This window comes from Panthera leo, chromosome A3 (assembly GCF_018350215.1).
Source record: "Panthera leo isolate Ple1 chromosome A3, P.leo_Ple1_pat1.1, whole genome shotgun sequence".
NCBI classification, from domain to species: domain Eukaryota; kingdom Metazoa; phylum Chordata; class Mammalia; order Carnivora; family Felidae; genus Panthera; species Panthera leo.
In genome coordinates this window covers 74121594-74140898 of record NC_056681.1, presented here as the reverse complement: position 1 = coordinate 74140898, position 19305 = coordinate 74121594, and the positions used below count along the sequence as shown (strand labels likewise).

The following is a 19305-nucleotide window of genomic DNA, read 5'->3' as shown; positions in this document are numbered from 1 at the left end:
TGACGTTGAGCATCTTTTCATGTGCCTGTTGGCCATCCGGATGTCTTCTTTAGAGAAGTGTCTATTCATGTTTTCTGCCCATTTCTTCACTGGGTTATTTGTTTTTCGGGTGTGGAGTTTGGTGAGCTCTTTATAGATTTTGGATACTAGCCCTTTGTCCGATATGTCATTTGCAAATATCTTTTCCCATTCCGTTGGTTGCCTTTAGTTTTGTTGGTGGTTTCCTTTGCTGTGCAGAAGCTTTTTATCTTCATAAGGTCCCAGTAGTTCATTTTTGCTTTTAATTCCCTTGCCTTGGGGGATGTGTCAAGTAAGAAATTGCTACGGCTGAGGTCAGAGAGGTCTTTTCCTACTTTCTCCTCTAGGGTTTTGATGGTTTCCTGTCTCACATTCAGGTCCTTTATCCATTTTGAGTTTATTTTTGTGAATGGTGTGATAAAGTGGTCTAGTTTCAACCTTCTGCATGTTGCTGTCCAGTTCTCCCAGCACCATTTGTTGAAGAGACTGTCTTTTTTCCATTGGATGTTCTTTCCTGCTTTGTCAAAGACTAGTTGGCCATACGTTTGTGGGTCTAGTTCTGGGGTTTCTATTCTATTCCATTGGTCTGTTTGTGTGTTTTTGTGCCATTAATTTTCTTTATTATATTCTTTCATATTGTTTTAAATGAATTTATTGAGGTATAATTTACATTTGTCAAATACATTTTTAAAAATCTTCAGTTCAGGGGCACCTGGCTTGCTCAGTCGGTTAAGCGTCTGACTTTGGCTCAGGTCATAATCTTGTGGTTTGTGGGTTCGAGCCCTATGTTGGGCTCTGTGCTGACACCCCAGCACCTGGAGTCTGCTTGAGATTCTGTATCAACCTTTCTCTCTGCCCCTTCCCTGCTCATGCTCTGTCTCTGTCTCTCAAAAATAAATGTTAAAAAAAAAAAACCTTCAGTTCAAATTAATCTGAAAAGTGAGAGAGGATGTCATGGGAATACTGATGAGAAGAAGAATATAACCATTTCAGCGTCATGGTGACAGAAAAGCTGCTTCATATCTCAAGGGAAGTATTGAAACTTTACCTTGCTTTACCCTCCCCCATTTGTAATATAATGTTTTAATATTCCTCTACATTTAGAACCACAACAGGCTGTTACAATTTTTTCTTTTGCTTCAGCCATCAAACATAATTTAGAAAACTCAAGAGGAGAAAGAAAGTGTATTTACCTACATTTTTGCTTAACAGGTACTTTTCTTCCTGGTATTCCATGGTTTCTTTATTGTTTCTGTTTAGAGAACTTCTGTTAGCCATTCTTTTAGGGGAGGGCTGCCAGTGACAAATTTTCTTAGTTCTCCTTCATTTAAGAGTATCAGTTCATTCCTAAATATTCATTCCTTCATTTATTTATTTCATAAATATTTTCACTGGGTATGGGATCCCCAGGTTCTTTTCTTTCAGCACCTAAAAAATATTATGCCACTTCCTTCTGGACTCCATGGTTTCTAATGATAAATCTAGTGTTATTTGAATTGCTTTTCCCATACGGGTAAGGTGTTGTTTTTCTCTGGCTGGTTTCAAGATTTTTTTTCTTTGTCTTTGATTTTTAGAAGTTTAATTATGATATGTTTTTCTTTGGGTTACCCTATATAGGGTTTACTCAGCTTCTCGAATCTGTAGGTTTATGTCACTGCCAAATCTGGGGACTTTCCAGCTATTATTTTTCCAGTACTTTTCAGCCTGCCATCTTTAGCCTCTCTTTCCAGATTTCAGATGACACAAATGTTAGGGTTTTTTTGTTTTGTTTTTATTTTTTTTAATTTTATTTTTTATTGTTTAAAATTTACATCCAGTTAGCAGATAGTGCAACAATGATTTCAGGAGTAGATTCTTTAGTGCCCCTTACCCATTTAGCCCATTCCCCTCCCACAACCCCTCCAGTAACCCTGTTTCTTCTCCATATTTATGAGTCTCTTCTGTTTTGTCCCCCTCCCTGTTTTTATATTATTTTTGTTTCCCTTCCCTTATGTTCATCTGTTTTGTCTCAAAGTCCTCATATGAGTGAAGTCATATGATTTTTGTCTTTCTATCACTGACTAATTTCACTTAGCATAATATGCTCCAGTTCCATCCACGTAGTTGCAAATGGCAAGATTTCATTCTTTTTTGATTGCTGAGTAATACTCCATTGTATGTATGTATGTGTATATATATATATATATATATATATATATATATACACACACACACACCACATCTTCTTTTTCCATTCATCCATCGATGGACATTTGGGCTCTTTCCATACTTTGGCTACGGTTGATAGTGCTGTTATAAACATGGGGGTGCATGTGTCCCTTTGAAACAGCACACCTGTATCCCTTGGATAAATGCCTAGTAGTGCAATTGCTGGGTCGTAGGGTAGTTCTGTTTTTAGTTTTTTGAGGAACCTTCATACTGTTTTCCAGGGTGGCTGCACCAGCTTGTATTCCCAACAAATGTTAGGTTTTTAACGTTTTAGTTTCACAGGTCTCCTTCAACTGACTGATGGAATTCCAACATACAAAGCACATAAGATTTTTTTTCATTCTAGATTATAACTAGAAGCATTACAAGTGACCTTAATGACAACATGATGTAATTAAACATATTAGATGTGATAATTACTATCATATCTTTGCATTACAGGATCTTTGACTTGGTACAAATGGAGAAGTGCCAGGAATGACACACAAGCAGGCCAGAGTCTGTCAGCCTAGCAGAAACCAAAGCCAAACCTGAATAGCAGATTTTAGCTAGATACCATGCTAGAAGCACTGCTTGGGGTTTCTTCTGCTTTACACAGGAGTTTTACTATTACAAAACCATAAACACCCTTTTTATGGTAATAGCTACTGTCCTCTAGTTGACTTACTTGAAACAGTATCACTTCAAAAGATTTCGCCCCACCTGTGCAAGCAGTAGACAATGTGACAATGACAAAATAAGTAGGAAGTCACAGCAAATAATTGTTAAACAGGAAACATTATTGGATATCTACTATGCTGTTGTTTTTAAATTTCATTTTAACTATATATTAAAAGTAAATGCAGCTGTATGCTTTAAAAAGTGGAATTTTATGGTATTTGAATTATAGCTCAGAACTTATTTAAAAAATAAGTATGCATAATTCGTTTCACTTGTTATGAGAAGTCCCTTATTAAATTAAAGAAAAACGTAAACCTAATTTCAGATATTAAGTTTTCTTTATTTATTGCTGTTTACATTTTAGAAGTATGTTGATTTTAAGGGAAGAAATTTAAAAAGTAGATATACTATTAATAAAATTGATCTGTAGTATTTATATCATGTATACATGTATGCATACATGTCATATACATGCATGTCATGTGTAGCACTGACAATGCTATACTGGTAAAAGGTTCAATGACAATCTTTTTTTTTTCCCCTTTAAATAGTTATGATGGAAGCCTCTGCAGAGAACATTTTACAACAGGACTTTTGCCATGCTATTAAAGTGGGGGTAAAATATACCCAACAAATAATTCAGGGCATCCAGCAGTTGGTAAAAGAAATTGGTGTTACCAAGAGGACACCTCAGAAGTTATTTACCCCTTCACCAGAGATTGTGGAACACACTCATAAGTAAGAATATCTGTACAAAAGAAAATTTGAAATTGTTATCAGATTTAATTTCCTCTCAGAAAAAAACTTCCCATGGAAGCATTGTCCATGCATTACTAACATGGTACCCTTCTATTTTAAAAGTGAGTGCCAGGGGCACCTGAGTGCCTTAGTCAGTTGAGTGTCTAACTCTTGATCTCAGGTCATGATTCTCAGGGTTGTGGGATTGAACCCTATGTCAGGCTCCATGCTTTGCTTAAGATTCTCTCTCTCCCTCCCTCTGCCCCTGTCCCCAACTTGTGTACTCTTACCCACCCACCCCCCCAAAATTAAGAGTGCCATAAGTATCAGTCATTAATGCCTTAAAAAGGATAAACCCACTTCCCTCTTCAAGGGCCTAAGCTTGAATCCCAAATGCAAGGGGGAGGGAATTTATTGGTTAAGATTCATATAATCCACATAACTCTGTGTCAAAAAGTAAAAAGAAAGTATAGGATATCTATCCAAGGAAACTGCTGAGGTTCTTGAAAAGAAATCAAGTTTGAAAAAGAAAAAAAAGTATGACCACCTCTTTATGCCCAGTGCTTACAGCAGTGCCGGTACATAGGCAAGCACTCAGTAAATATAAATGAAATCACCAGAAAAAGTATTTCATTTTACTTCAAATAAATTGAAAAAGTTAATATTTCCATTAGTATCAATCTCATAGCCATCAGTGAGAGAGTAAAGAGATGTAAACTGTCCCCAACAAAACAGTTGCCTGCAATAACAGCCAACGTAGATAGAATAGAAAAAAAAGCAAGAAGTTAAAAGAGAGTGTTTTGGGAGAGAGACTTTGTGTGTAAGAAAAAATCTAAGTTGAAATAAATTGAACAATTAAGAAAAAGGGAGGGCATAGCACCATGTGTGAGTGATTTCCCTGACAGGTGGGGAGAAAGAAATTTGTGTATCATAAACAGTAAACAGATGAGCTGTGTTAAAAAATAATAAATATAGGGGCGCCTGGGTGGCGCAGTCGGTTAAGCGTCCGACTTCAGCCAGGTCACGATCTCGCGGTCCGTGAGTTCGAGCCCCGCGTCAGGCTCTGGGCTGATGGCTCGGAGCCTGGAGCCTGTTTCCGATTCTGTGTTTCCCTCTCTCTCTGCCCCTCCCCCGTTCATGCTCTGTCTCTCTCTGTCCCAAAAATAAATAAAAAACGTTGAAAAAAAAAAATTAAAAAAAAAAAAAAATAAATAATAAATATATATTTTTAAATTCTCTATGAAATGCTTATTAAGTATTTTAGCTTACTATTAAATATTTGTTTTGTTTATAATAGACACTGCGTCATGTTTCTAAGTATTTTTATTTTGACATTTATTTTGTGCTTCAAATAGACTCGCCATGGAAAGACTCTACGCGGTGTTTACTGATTATGAACATGATAAAGTAGGTATACCCGAAATTTGTCTTATTGTTCTGGGAATTCTTTTTTGTCATAATTCACATAATCTTATTTATGAATGTTAGTCCTATTTTTATTAAAAATCTCTAAACAGCTAAGTAAATAGAAGCATAGCAATTTGCTTCTCCATTCTCCTTTTGTTAATGCAAATTTTAGGGAAGTGTGCAAATATATTTGACTGAATTAAACAGCTAATAGCTCTTGTAAATCAATAACCAGCTCTAATCTTTTGAAGAATATCAGTAGAAAAATCTGAGTACTATTGCATTGTGTTAATTGTATAATAATGTAAAAATAGAAATGGTAAATATTGCCATGTATACTGAATTTCATCTTTCTTTTAGATTTCCAGAGATGAAGCTATTAACAAGATAAGATTAGATACAGAGGAACAACTAAAAGGTAAATTTTGTTTTTTTAATTTAAGAAAATATTTAAAGGAAATAGGTTTTTTAAATTTCAATTTACTCTAAGACTTCAAAGAATCAGTTATTCTCATTGTTCCTTAGTTTTATGTTCAGGATACCTAAACTTACCTTAAACTTACTTTAAACTTAGGATAATGCTGCATCCCAAGGGTACTGTTAAATTAACTTCTGTGAATGTGGTCAGCACTGTACCTGATACAGAGTGATCACCAGTAAATGTTGAATGTGAAATGCTCCCAATCTCTTCTGGATCAGGTTCTTAACCTCTATGATAGGAAATTTTGTATCCTGTCATTTGAACATCTGAAAAATATTCTTTAAAATTCCTGACTTTTTAGTCTGTGAAATTATAATACTGATAATATCTGGTTTATAGGGATTAAATAGGTAAATCATTTGCATTTGTGCCTGCCACATACCAACTGTCCGAAAAATGTTAACTGACACTTATTAATATGTAGGATTGTAAAATTTAGATTTTAGAGAATTTAGCTCTCCAGAAATTATTAAGCAAAGGATCTTATTATATTAATATCAATCACAAACTGAATGTATACCAAGAATGACATATACTTATTAATTTTTCGGTTAAGAGATAAATGTCCTCTCTCCTATCTTATTTTTAAGATTATAACTCTGCTGTTAGTATTGATACTAAGGCCATTGCCTGTAATTGCCATTGAAAATGTATAGTCTTTTCTCATTACGTTTCATCCTATGTGTTAAAAATGAGCTGTATAACACCTGTTGCCTTATTTAAACAGAATAGTGATTTTGTGTTAATATTATATGTAGTAGAATATCTTTTTTTTTTTTTTTTTTTTAAATTTTTTTTTCAACGTTTTTTATTTATTTTTGGGACAGAGAGAGACAGAGCATGAACGGGGGAGGGGCAGAGAGAGAGGGAGACACAGAATCGGAAACAGGCTCCAGGCTCCGAGCCATCAGCCCAGAGCCTGACGCGGGGCCCGAACTCACGGACCGCGAGATCGTGACCTGGCTGAAGTCAGACGCTTAACCAACTACGCCACCCAGGCGCCCCATATGTAGTAGAATATCTTGAGGACATTTTGAGTTCATAGGATAATATTTTAAATATTTAATTACCAATTATTTTCTTTTCCAAGTGCAAGTCAGAGCATAAAAGTTCATACTAAAGTGTATAAAATTATTCTTGCCTGATGAAGGTACAGTTTTTAATATATCTCTCTGTGTCCATTTCTTAGTTCTGGTTAAAGTTATAATTAAGAAACCAAATGTCTTAAAGAACAGTGTCACAGCTGTGTCAGTCACTATGTGATCTCAGGCAATTTACTTCTTTAAGCTGATTTTTCTTTAGAATGGTGATAATAATAGAATATACTTCATAAGTTGTTTCAAAGACTAAAGACTTTAATATATATATAACACACACACGTGTATATATATATATATATATATATATAGTACATGGATTATGAAAGAATTTGATAAATGTTAACTAAAAAGATTTGTAACTATAGATTTGTAACATAAAGAAAATTATTTCTCTTTGCAGACTAAGATACAAGTTCCTAAGGTAAAACAGTGAAGGTGATTAGTCTTAAAGAGTGTCATTCAGACCTTTTCATAATATGGCTGGATTTGTTATTAATGTAATACAATAGAGAGCTAATTACAAAGCACTGTTTTTCTTGTAGAAAGCAGACTGAGTTCTCAATAACAATACATTTGAGGTATAATACTTGTGTCTCTCCTACTTCAGAATATTTGATTCATCTACTTTGTTTGCCTGGGGACAAAATGTTCAGCTTCACCTCCCCCTTGGTTTACTCCCACAGTTAACTGATTTGATACTATGAATTGAAGAGAAATCTTATCTTCCAAAAGGAGAAAACCTCTGTTTTGATTTGTATTTCTTCTACAGAAAAGTTTCCAGAGGCTGATACATATGAAATAATAGAATCCTTCAATGTTGTTGCAAAGGAGGTTTTTAGAAGTATTATCTTGAATGAATACAAAAGGTAAATATATCTTTTTTTTTTTTAATTTATTTTATTTTTATTTTGAGAGAGACAGAGAACATGAGCGGGGAAGGGGGCAGAGAGAGAGGGAGAGAGAAAATCCCAAGCAGGTTCCACACTATCAGCACAGAGCCCGACACAGGGCTCGAACTCGGTCAACCATGAGATCATGACCTAAGCCAAGCTCAATAGGATGCTTAACTGACTGAGCCACCCAGGTGCCCCAATATATCTTTTTTTGATGGAACTGAATGAAATATGTGCTGTCTCTATAAGGTGCTTTGAAAGTGACAACTTGTTCAAGGAACTGTTCTTTTTTTTTTTTTTTTCTTTTTTTTTTTTTAAAGTTCTTAAAGTTCCATAGGTGATATGACACAATTGGAATTGAGAACTTTCTGGTAGGAATAAAGAGATAATAGGTGATATTTATGATTTTGAACACTGCTTTACATACTTATTCCTTTATTACTGTAGGTGTGATGGTCGAGATTTGACTTCACTTAGGAATATAAATTGTGAGGTAGATATGTTTAAAATTCTTCATGGATCAGCATTATTTCAGAGGGGACAAACACAGGTAATATATGTGAAAAGCTGTAATTATTTGCTAACTCAGGATTGCTTAATTAGATCTAATAGAAGTACATTATGTAGACACTATAGATTTTAATCTTATGGAATGTGTTAATACCTGATTTTTTAAAAATATTTTTAATGGCTTTTGAGGTATAATTGCCATCTACAAAACTGCACATATTTAAAGTGTATGTTTAATAGGTTTTCAGGTGTATACAACTGAGAAACTGTCCCCAAAGTTAAGATAATGAACATATCACCTCTGCAAAGTTTCCTCCTGCCTCTCTATAATCCCTTCTTCCTGCTCCCCTCCCTTTCCTCGGGCAACTGTTGATGTGCTTTTGTCTCTGTAAATTGGTTTGCATTTTCTAGAATTACCTGGTATCTCTATCATATTTTTCTTTTAATTTTCATGCACAGAATGGAATCACCCATGCTCTTCAGTTATGGCATATTGTCATTTTTGGTCTATTCAAGGCCCTCATTTGTTTTCTCTATTTAGCTTATACCTCAGTCCTATTCTTTTCCTTTACTTAGGCACCCATTGTCTTATATTTAACATATAGGTGTATCCATTGTTTTGTGTATGGTATTTGCTTTATACTCCCTCCCTCTTCTTATATTAATCACTACTTTAATTTTGCCAGTTTAATTGGTACAAACTGTGGTATGTCCTTGCTTTCATTTGTATTTCCCTATGAGTCTAAGCATCTCTTTATATAAATAGCCTATCAGTGTGGTCACTGCATAAATCATACCCTGGAGGGCTGCACACCCTCCAGGACATTCTTTTCACTTAGATAGTGGTCCCTGAACTTAAGCAACGTGCTCGTCCTGGTTCAGGTTTGCTCTTTTGTGAATTATCTGGTCATATCCTTTGGCCAGTTTTTTTTCTTTTTTCTTTTTTTTACTGTGGTTTATTTTTTTCTTCCTATTTTCTAATGATTTCTTATATTAATCCTTTTTAGTAACCAGAATTTGTATATATCCTCTCCCTCTTTGTCATAAGCCTTTTAGCTTTGTGAAGAGTGAACCTGAAGTCTTTAGTTTTGATGTAGATAATCCTTCCCCTTTTTTATTTTGTGATTTGTGCTTTTAAAGTCTTATTTAAGAAATCTTTCCTTACCCTCCTAGTCACAAAATTGTGCACCTAATTTTTCTGTTAACTTTCTGGTTGTAGCTATCAAATTTAGACCATTAATCTATCTTGGAGTTTACTCTTACATACGGTGTGAGGTGGAAACCTCCAGAGTGAACCAATTTTACAACTTATTTACTAATAATTCATTTTTCCTGTTGACTTATAATGTTGATATATTCTGAGCTTATAAATATATTTTTGAACTATATTCTGTTCTGTGAATTTCCTTGGCCAGTGTCAAACTGTTTTAGTTATTATGGTTTAAAGTTTGTCTTAATATATGAGGAGCAAATGCTCCTTTTTTTAATTGTTTTATTTTTTTTTTTAATGTTTATTTTTGAGAGAGAGAGCGGGGGAGGGGCAGAGAGAGAAGGAGACACAGAATCAGAAGCATGCTCCAGGCTCTCAGCTGTCAGCATAGAGCCCAAAACAGGGCTCGAACCCATGAACCACGAGATCATGACCTGACCTGAGGTCAGATGCTTAGCCTACTGAGCCACCCAGGCACCCAGCAAATCCTCCCTTTTTATTCTCCTCTGCCCTTCAAAATTGTTTTAGCTATTCTGGTGCATTTGTTCGTTCATTTGAATTTCAGTGTTAAATTACATTCTCGGGGGAAAAAAAAAGGTCCTTAGATTTGAATTGGTATTGTGCTAAATTTATAAATTAATTTGACAGAGAAATGATATTTTTACAATTTAAATCACAGTCTTTACAATAAATAGCCTCACTCTTGATTCAGGTTTTCTTTTATGCCTTTTAATAAAAGTTTAAAAATAACTCAATTAAGATATCCTGCATACTTTTGTTAGCAATTTTGACAGTCTCAGCCTTTTAACTGGAGTGTTTAGTCCATTGATGTTTGGTTTTAATTACTGATTTGATTGAATTTAGCCTGTCATTTTATTATTTATTTCTGATTGCCCCCTCTTTTTTTCTATTCTTCCTTCTTTTTGGATTAACTGCTTATTTTTTTAGAATTCCATTTTAATATGTCTCTTTGCTTTTTAGCTATATCTTTACATTATTAGTGGTGACTATTGAGAATATGGTATATATCATTAACTTTTCATTTTAGAGTTAATTTTGTACTATTTCACACATTATGCTGTAGTTGTCTCATGAGTAACATCTACATGTTATAAAGCCCACAAGGCAATATTACAACTTGAATTTTAAGCAATCATGTATTTTAAGAAGGTAAGTGGCAAAGATAGTCTTTTATATTGACCTACGTATATAATTTCTGATGCTTCGTATTTCTTCCTGAAGATCTAAGTTTCCATTTAGTATTGTTTACCTTCAATCTAACAAGACTTCCTTTGCTATTGTCCTATGGGTCTTCTGACAACAAATTCTTATATTTCATTTATCTGAAGATATCTTTATTTTGCCTTTACATACAAAGAATGTTTTTGCAAGGTATAGATTCTAAGTTGATGGTTTTTTTCTTTTAGCACTTAAAAAATGTTCCACTGTTTATTTTTTCTCCTAATAAAAAGTCAAGATGCATTCAAATCATTGTTCCAATTGTCTTCGTCTTGGTGCTTTCCAGATTTTCTTTTTGTCTTGGTTTTCAACAATATAACTATAAAAAGTGTAGTTTTCTTTGTATTTATATACTAAAGGTTTCCTGAGCTTGAACCTGTAAATCTGTATTGTTAATGAAACTTCAAATACTTTTCTACCTTATTTTCTCTCTTATCTCCCCTTATGGGATTGTAAGTATATATGTTAGTCCTTTTGAAATAGTCCCACACCCCTTCTTTGTTCTTTAGATTTGGCAATTTCTATTAATCCATCTACATGTTTATTGACTCTTGTCATCTCGTTTGTATTATAAGATAATGTGTCTTTCAGTTTTAGAATTTCTATTGGTTCTTTTTTATGTCCTTAAGTATAATTATAAGAGCTATTAAAGATCCTTGTTTGTTAATCCAGGATCTCAATTAGCTTGGGGCAATCTCTATTCATTGTCTTTTCTCTGAAGAATGATTCCCATTTCTTATTTTTTTGTACATTGTATCTTGGATGTTGTGAATGATGTGCTGTAGAGTTTGGACTACATTGTGTCCCTCTAAATGAGACTGGATTTTTTTTAAGTAGGCAGTTTTATTGGCTAGACCTTTATTGAGGCTTCCAATATGGTCAAATATACCTTCCTCTTCCTGTCCTCCCCCAGCACTTTTAGTACAATGCTTTACATAGTAGTCTGTGATGTTACACCTTTGCATTATTGAGATTTACACATAACTCTAATATTTATAAAATGAATAAATGTTTACTGTGTTAAGTAGCATGACAAGCTTTGTATAGAATTTGTCCCATTTCTTTAATAACTAATTGGGTTCTTCAAATACTTTATTTTCTTCTCATTGTGAGTAAATTAAAGCCTGACAATTTTTTTCTTATTATTTTAGGTACTTTGTACTGTTACATTTGATTCATTAGAATCCAGTATTAAGTCAGACCGAATTATAACAGCCATAAAGTAAGTTAAGTTTTTTGGTAAGTTATAAGTATGTTGGTATGTTCTAAAACATACATTTGGTATGTTCTAAAACATACGTTTGATATGTCTTGAAGTTGTGGTCTTACAGCATATAATTGAAGCTCATAGTATATTATTCATTACTATTATTTATGGGTTTTTTTTGAGAGAGAGAGCGCAAGCAGGGGAGGGGCAGAAAGAGAGAGAGAGAGGGAGGGAGAGAGAGAATCTTAAGCAGGCTCCACGCCCAGTGCAGAGCGCAAATGGGGCTCCATCTCACAGCAGTGAGATCATGACCTGAGCCAGAATCAAGAGTTGGATGCTTAACTGACTGAGCCACCCAGGCTCCCCTCATTATTACTTTTTTAAACCTATATATCTGTACTTTATTTTTCTGTTTACTTAATAGTGATTTTAAGGTATTTTTAACATGGGTACATTTATTCTCTGTCTCTAGAACCATTTTTCAGGAGGAGATATAGGTAGGTTTTTCTATTACAAACCAGAGAGCAAATAAATAAGCAAGAGTCCCAGTTGCTAAAAAGAATCTGGAGGCTGTTAATAAGTAAAAAAAGCTTTATCTAATCCCAAGCCACGTTGGAATTTGTGTTCAGAAATACTTGGCTCTCCTCTTTTCCTAAAAAGTCAGCAATAATATCTTGTTGATCAATTTTAGATGATGAGAATCTGTGTTACAGTCCTCACCAGCGTTACTGCATCAGTCCTGGGACTCATAGCCACAGTTCTTTTCTTTCCTCAGTGCCTAACAGCATTGCTTCCCTTTCCCTTGGTAAGGGTCTCAGAAGACCACAAGACTGTCTCACTCTTCCTATGAGGATAATCCCCAGTATTTTCAGGATAGCATTGCTAATTGTTTTTCAGTTTTCTGATAAAATTGACAATGCAGCTGTGTGTATAAGGTGAGATTGTTCACTGTAATCATAATCCTTTGCGGAGGGGAGCTTTTATACTTTGTATTTTAAATTCCCATCTGAGCCCCAATTTGGTTGCCCTGCCCTTTTTCACTTTGACTCCTTTCCCTTCTAGGAGGCAACACAGCTGCATAAGAAAGAGCACTGTGTTTGGCCAGGGCACTTCTTTATGTTCTAGTCTTAGGTCTGTAACCTATGTTAGTGAGAGGGCACACATCAGTCAGCCATGCTGGTTTTTGGTTTCTTCATACTTGTAAAATGCGGGTGCTGCGCTAATGATCCATATCCTTCTCTCTAGCCCCCCAAATCTATTATTCCTTTAGTCTTCTAGAGTCAGGTTTTTATATTTCTTTTCCCAAGACTGTGGCTTATGATTATGCAGATTTAGCCCTAATCCAGGACTTTTTAAATACTCAGCGGAGAGAGGTATTTTTTTGTAATTAAACATCCACCCAAAGGGGGCACTATTTGAGCTAAGACCCTATATATGCTAGTCTTTTCTTCAGTTAAAGATAAATCTGGTTTCCTACTTCAGGAATTGTGTTTCTTCTCATCCTTATTTCCCCCCATTGTTCTAGACAGAGTCATAACAGTTCTGATTTCAAACCCTGAAAAAATCTTTGCCTCTCTAATCTCCTGATTGCTCTCCCATATATCATTTCAGTTATTGGTCTTCATTTCACATGTTGACTGGGAGAAAGATCATAATTCTGAGATTAAACTAATGTGTTTAAACGTTTGAGATTCTCTCAGTAGTTACAAATGCTTAAAAATAAATGTCTACTGTCTTTAGTATTCAAATTGAATATTAAAGTGCTTATAAAGCAAAATTATTTTCTAAATCTGTGTAAAATTCATTTATAAGTCCCAGAAAAAAATACTGTCTCTGACATTTATCCTTCTAGTTCTTCTGGTTTTCAATTTCAGACCAACTCTTTAATACCTAGTTATTTTTTAGATACCCTTAAATCTTTTTAAGTTCTTTGAAATTATTTTTTTTGTATCTATGTGATGTTTTTAATATTATGCTTTTTGCTTGTAGTGGGATAAAAGATAAAAATTTCATGCTGCACTATGAGGTAAGATAAATTTTTTCCCCAGTATTTTACTATGAAAAATTTCTGGGATATAGCAAAGTTGAAAGAACTTTATAGTGAATACTTATATGCCCACTACCTCGGTTCTATTAATATTTTACGGTGCTCGTTTTATATATCTGTTAAGGTGGATTTGGGGGGTGCCTGGGTGGCTCAGTCAGTTAAGCGTCCAACTTCGGCTCAGGTCATGATCTCGCAGTTTGTGAGTTCGAGGCCCGTGTCGGGCTCTGTGCTGACAGCTCAGGGCCTGGAGCCTGCTTCACATTCTGTGTCTCCATCTCTCTCTGCCCCTCCCCAACTTGTGCTCTGTCTCTCTCTATCAAAAATAAATAAAATTTTTTTTAATAAAATAAAAAAAGGTGGATTTGGGCACTATTGTTTTCTTACATGCAGAAAGGAATTTAGAGAGCTAAGCCATAGTCTTCAATCAACAACTTCATGTTCTGAATCATACATAAAAGTTAAAGTACAGTAGACAGCTTTGTTTTAGTCAAGAAAAAGTCATACCCATTCACATGTGTCAAGCAAAAATGGGACTTTTCAAATACCTCAAACGATAAATCACCTTCTCCCTTTAGTTCATTTAAATGTTAATATTTTTATTCAGTTGAAAAATAGTAAAAGAACTCTAAGGTATTTGATAGTAAATTACTTTATGTGAAATTATTATGAGTTTGTGATTGACTTTATTTACAACTAATCCTAAGGAACCAGACACTATATATAGCATTTTAATTTTAGTATTTGAAGCATATATGCAGGGAGGCTGGTATAAAAGTAGCAAGTCTCTTCACTTTTGAGTGACCATTATTGGCTGCCCAGAATCCCAACATGTCAATTTTGTTGAGTCTGCTATAATTAATAGAGAACACTTCATGTAGACAGTAATTGCTAGAGAATATCCAGAAACCTGGAGATTTTCACAGGTTTTCGGTCCCTTATAAATACCCTGTTCTGGATATACCCAGATGTTATAGAAGCCAGAGAGGAATTATAACTGAGTGAAGCATATCCTTCATTGTGAGCTGCACAGCACATGACAGTCTTTTTAAAAGGGCAGTTCTGAAAAATGCAGCTCTAGCTGATTACTGGGAAAAGAAATGAGGGAGGGGGCATGAAAAGGATATAGGCTGTTATTGCTGTATCATTTGATTTTTTAAAAAAAATTTTTAAGTGTACTTGTTTATTTTGAGAGAGCAAACATGGTAGAGGCAGAGAAGAGAGAGAGGGAGAGAATCCCAAGTAGGCTCCACCCTGTCAATGCAGAGCCCAATGTGGGGCTCAAACCCACAAACTGTGAGATCATGACCTAAGCTGAAATCAAGAGTCAGACACTTAACCAACTGAGCCACCCAGGTGCCCCTGCTAGATCATTTCATTTTTTAAAAACTTTTTATTGTAAAATGAAACACAGATACTGAAAAACCTATAAAAGGATGGCATAATGAGTTTTTATAAGGCAGAGACCCTTACAAACTACCACCCAAGGTAGAGAGTAGAATGTTCCCAGTCACCCCAGAAACGTCTCCATGCTTTTCATCCTAGTCTCAATATCATTCTTTCCCTAAAAATAACTACTCTCCTAAGTTTTATAGTAATTACTTCCTTGCATTTTTAGTGTACATCCCTAGACACTATAGTCTTGTCCATTTTTTTTTTTTTTAATTTGGGATTTCTCTTTTAATCTATAGGTTTCTCCTCCAGTACATTCTTTTCTTTTCAGTCTGTCTGTTGAAGTCCCAGAGCCATCTGACCTGTAGAGTTCCCCACAGTCTGCATGTTGCTGATTACACACTCATGGTGCAATCCAGCAAGTTTCTCTGTCCTTCTGTCTCCTGAAAATTGACTGCATTCCTGAAAATTGATGGCTAGATCCAGAGGTTTGATCAGATTCATGTACCATCATCACTCCTTTTTAAAAATACTTTGTTAGGGGTGCCCGGGTGGTTCAGTCAGTTAAGCATCTGACTCTAGATTTCAGCCCAGGTCATGATCTAGCACACACGAGTTTGAGCCCCACATGGGGCTCTGTGCTGACAGTGTGGAGCCTGCTTGGGATTCTCTCTGTCCCTTCTCTCTCTGCCCCTACCCCACTTGCACTCTCTCTCTCTTTCTCAAAATCAATTTTATTAAAAAAAAATTTTTTTAATTTCAATATTTATTGAGAGAGACAGAACTGAGTGGTGGAGGGGAAGAGAGAGAGGAAGAGACAGAATCTGAAACAGGCTCCAGGCTCCAAACTGACAACAGAGAGCCTAATGTGTGACTAGAACTCACAAAACGTGAGATCATGACCTGAGCCAAAGTTGGATGCTTAACAGACTGAGCCACCCAGACACCCCTTAAATAAAAATATTTTGTTTAAGAAACTGGAATTCCAAATTTTTATGGGAAATTTCCCAATATTTTAGATGACTGCAACTAATTCATACTCCTTTGAGATACTGTATTGGTCAAATAAAATAGTTTGCAACCTCTGACTAAAAGAAAACCCTTACTGAAAAAGATCTCTATTTCCTCAGTGTGCATTTTTTTTAATTTGTATATATTTTTCTTCTTATAAAAATGTAATACTTTGTCATTGTTATTAAGTCCCCATAACCATCCATGTTCCCCTCTGGCTCATATACACACTAGAAATAGATACCTTTAGCAGTTTGTTGTATATTTCAGATATTCAGACGTTTTCTACATATATAAATGTACTTTAAAAAAAAATGGGATTCTACTGTTTTGTAACTTTTGTTATTATTTTGGTAATATAGGTTAGATATCTTTCCATGTTGGTTGTTTATGTATATGTGTTTATTTTTTTAAGTTTCCTCCTTATGCAACTAATGAAATTGGCAAAGTCACTGGTGTGAACAGAAGAGAACTTGGGCACGGTGAGTACAAATCTATAAACTCAAATGATATTCTTACAGAGACTTAATACATTTATCCTTATTATTTTCTATTCTAATTTAGGTGCTCTTGCTGAGAAAGCTTTGTATCCTGTTATCCCTAAGGATTTTCCTTTCACGATAAGAGTCACATCTGAAGTCCTAGAGTCAAACGGTAGAGTATTAATATAAAATTTTTCTAGTCAAAAAGACCAGAACTCTCTCTATATATTCTTTTCATAATTAATGTTACATTATGCTTATAACTACAGTGCCCAAGTCCATTACAAAAGAAAAATGTGTTTAATCATATACTGTCTAAATCTCTGTTCTTAGCCAATGAGATGTTTCTAAAGCAATATAAAATGAATATTTCTCTTTATCTTTTATAACTTATCCAGTTGGGGATGTTTATTTTTAGAATAAACAAGGCCAGCTTACAGCAAGAAAGCACCAGAAGAGAGTGATCCATTTGGTAGGGGACACCTATCATATATCACAGATACAAGTAAATAGCAAACAGAGAGAGTCTGAATTATAAGATCAAATTTAAATTAAAATTAAGTACCCAGGTCAAGGCAAGGTATGGTCATTAGAGATAGAAAGATCACAGAGATCTCAAAGATATATCAGACACAGATCAGATGATATTTTTAAAAAACAAAAACACCCTCTGAATTTAAATTAGAGACTTTCTGTTCTCTACTAGGTGTGACTTAGGGTCCAGTGAGAGAGCCAGAGCCTGTATCTTTAACTGACATCTGATTAAGCAACAAAAGAGGTGTGCTGGGTTTTGTGGGAGGTTTCTTAGAATCTCCTATAGTATTGCTACCCAATATAACTTTATGTGATGATGAAAGTTATCTCTGCTATGCAGTTTAGGGACTGAATTTATTTCAATTAACTTAAATTTAGTAGCTACATGTAGCTACATGTACCTATCATACTGGATTGTGTAGTCCTGTAGTTTGTGGTTTAGCAGAGCTTGTGTTAATTGCTTTTAAAAAGAAAGGAGTATGGAGGTCCCTTAAAAAACTAAAAATAGAACTACCCTACGACCCAGCAATTGCACTATTAGGCATTTATCCAAGGGATACAGGAGTGCTGTTTCGAAGGGACATATGCACCCCCATGTGTATAGCAGCACTGTTAACAATAGCCAAAGTATGGAAAGAGCCCAAATGTCCATCGATGGATGAATGGATAAAGATGTGGTGTATATATATACAATGGAGTATTACTCGGCAATCAAAAAGAATGAAATCTTGCCATTTGCAACTACGTGGATGGAGCTGGAGGGTATTATGCTAAGTGAAATTAGTCAGAGAAAGACAAAAATCATATGACTTCACTGATATGAGGACTTTAAGAGACAAAACAGATGAACATAAGGGAAGGGAAACAAAAATAATATAAAAACAGGGAGGGGGACAAAACAGAAGAGATTCATAAATATGGAGAAGAGGGTTACTGGAGGGGTTGTGGGAGGGGGGATGGGCTAAATGGGTAAGGGGCACTAAGGAATCGATTCCTGAAATCATTGTTGCACTATATGCTAACTAATTTGGATGTAAATTTTAAAAAATAAAAAAATAAGTAAAAAGAAAGAAGGAAAGATAACTGAATATGTACAAGGAAATAACCAATATAACAATTTTCAACACTTAAAAAATCAGTATATTATAAAGCAAGTATTTTCCTTTCCATAGGATCATCTTCAATGGCATCTGCATGTGGTGGAAGCTTAGCATTAATGGATGCAGGTAAAAGGATTATGTCTCAAAACTACTAACGCTTTATATGGATTTGATTAGTATTAAATATAGATCTCTTTAAAATTGGGTTTTACTGGGGCGCCTGGGTGGCTTAGTCGGTTGAGCATCCGACTTCGGCTCAGGTCATGATCTCGCAGTCCGTGAGTTCAAGCCCCATGTTGGGCTCTGTGCTGACAGCTCAGAGCCTAGACCCTGTTTCAGATTCTGTGTCTCCCTCTCTCTCTGACCCTCCCCCGTTCATGCTCTGTCTCTCTCTGTCTCAAAAATAAATAAATGTTAAAAAACATTTTTTTAAAAAAATTGGGTTTTACTAAGACTTGGAGAAGTCAGATTACAGATTACCAAACTAAACTAGAGCAAGATCAAAGTACACCTTCAACTATACAGATATCTACTAGAATTCTTATCTTTGGCAAAAAGCAGAACACTGAAATTATTTACTTGCCTTGGCGATGCAGTGAGCTTTCTCACCTTCCAAAAGGTAAAGAGCTCTGCAGTTGATTCCATTCACTAAGGAAGTTTGGATCACCAAGCAGAAGTATTTAGGACCCATAAAAGAAAGTAACCATGTAATCTTCTAGTCAATTTATGCAAGATAAAAGAAGAACAATACCACCCATAGAAGGGTACACAGAATTTTAGGAAGGAAGACTGCAGGTGGTTCAGTATAATCTCTGGGTCTAAAACACCAAAAGGGAAAGAGTTAACATGTTAAGAGGCTCTGAAAACAATTCCTGCATCCCACCAATGATGCCATTCAGAAGAAAAAGGAACCTAAAAATACTCAAGAGGCCATACAAGGAGTTCCCTCTAAGTTCACACATTTATAGTACAGAGAAATGGATAGAAAGGATATTATAACCAAGAATGAGATGAAAGAATGGTGTGAATATGTAATAACATTATCTAGAAAGATGAAAACTTAAGCCAAAG

The 19305-nt window shown here is 35.0% G+C and overlaps 1 protein-coding gene across 4 annotated transcripts in view; it reads left to right on the top strand.

Moving 5' to 3' along the window:
- The window catches only part of PNPT1 (polyribonucleotide nucleotidyltransferase 1), a 48988-nt gene that overhangs the window by 15411 nt on the left and 14272 nt on the right, over window positions 1–19305 (top strand). For all 4 annotated transcript variants that reach the window (XM_042932316.1, XM_042932315.1, XM_042932314.1 and 1 more), the window contains 10 exons: window positions 3438–3624; window positions 4980–5031; window positions 5392–5449; window positions 7382–7478; window positions 7953–8055; window positions 11616–11686; window positions 13661–13697; window positions 16534–16600; window positions 16683–16772; window positions 18307–18360. In XM_042932316.1, coding sequence (XP_042788250.1) covers window positions 3438–3624; window positions 4980–5031; window positions 5392–5449; window positions 7382–7478; window positions 7953–8055; window positions 11616–11686; window positions 13661–13697; window positions 16534–16600; window positions 16683–16772; window positions 18307–18360 — 816 coding nt within the window. The remainder of the gene's footprint in view (window positions 1–3437; window positions 3625–4979; window positions 5032–5391; window positions 5450–7381; window positions 7479–7952; window positions 8056–11615; window positions 11687–13660; window positions 13698–16533; window positions 16601–16682; window positions 16773–18306; window positions 18361–19305) is intronic.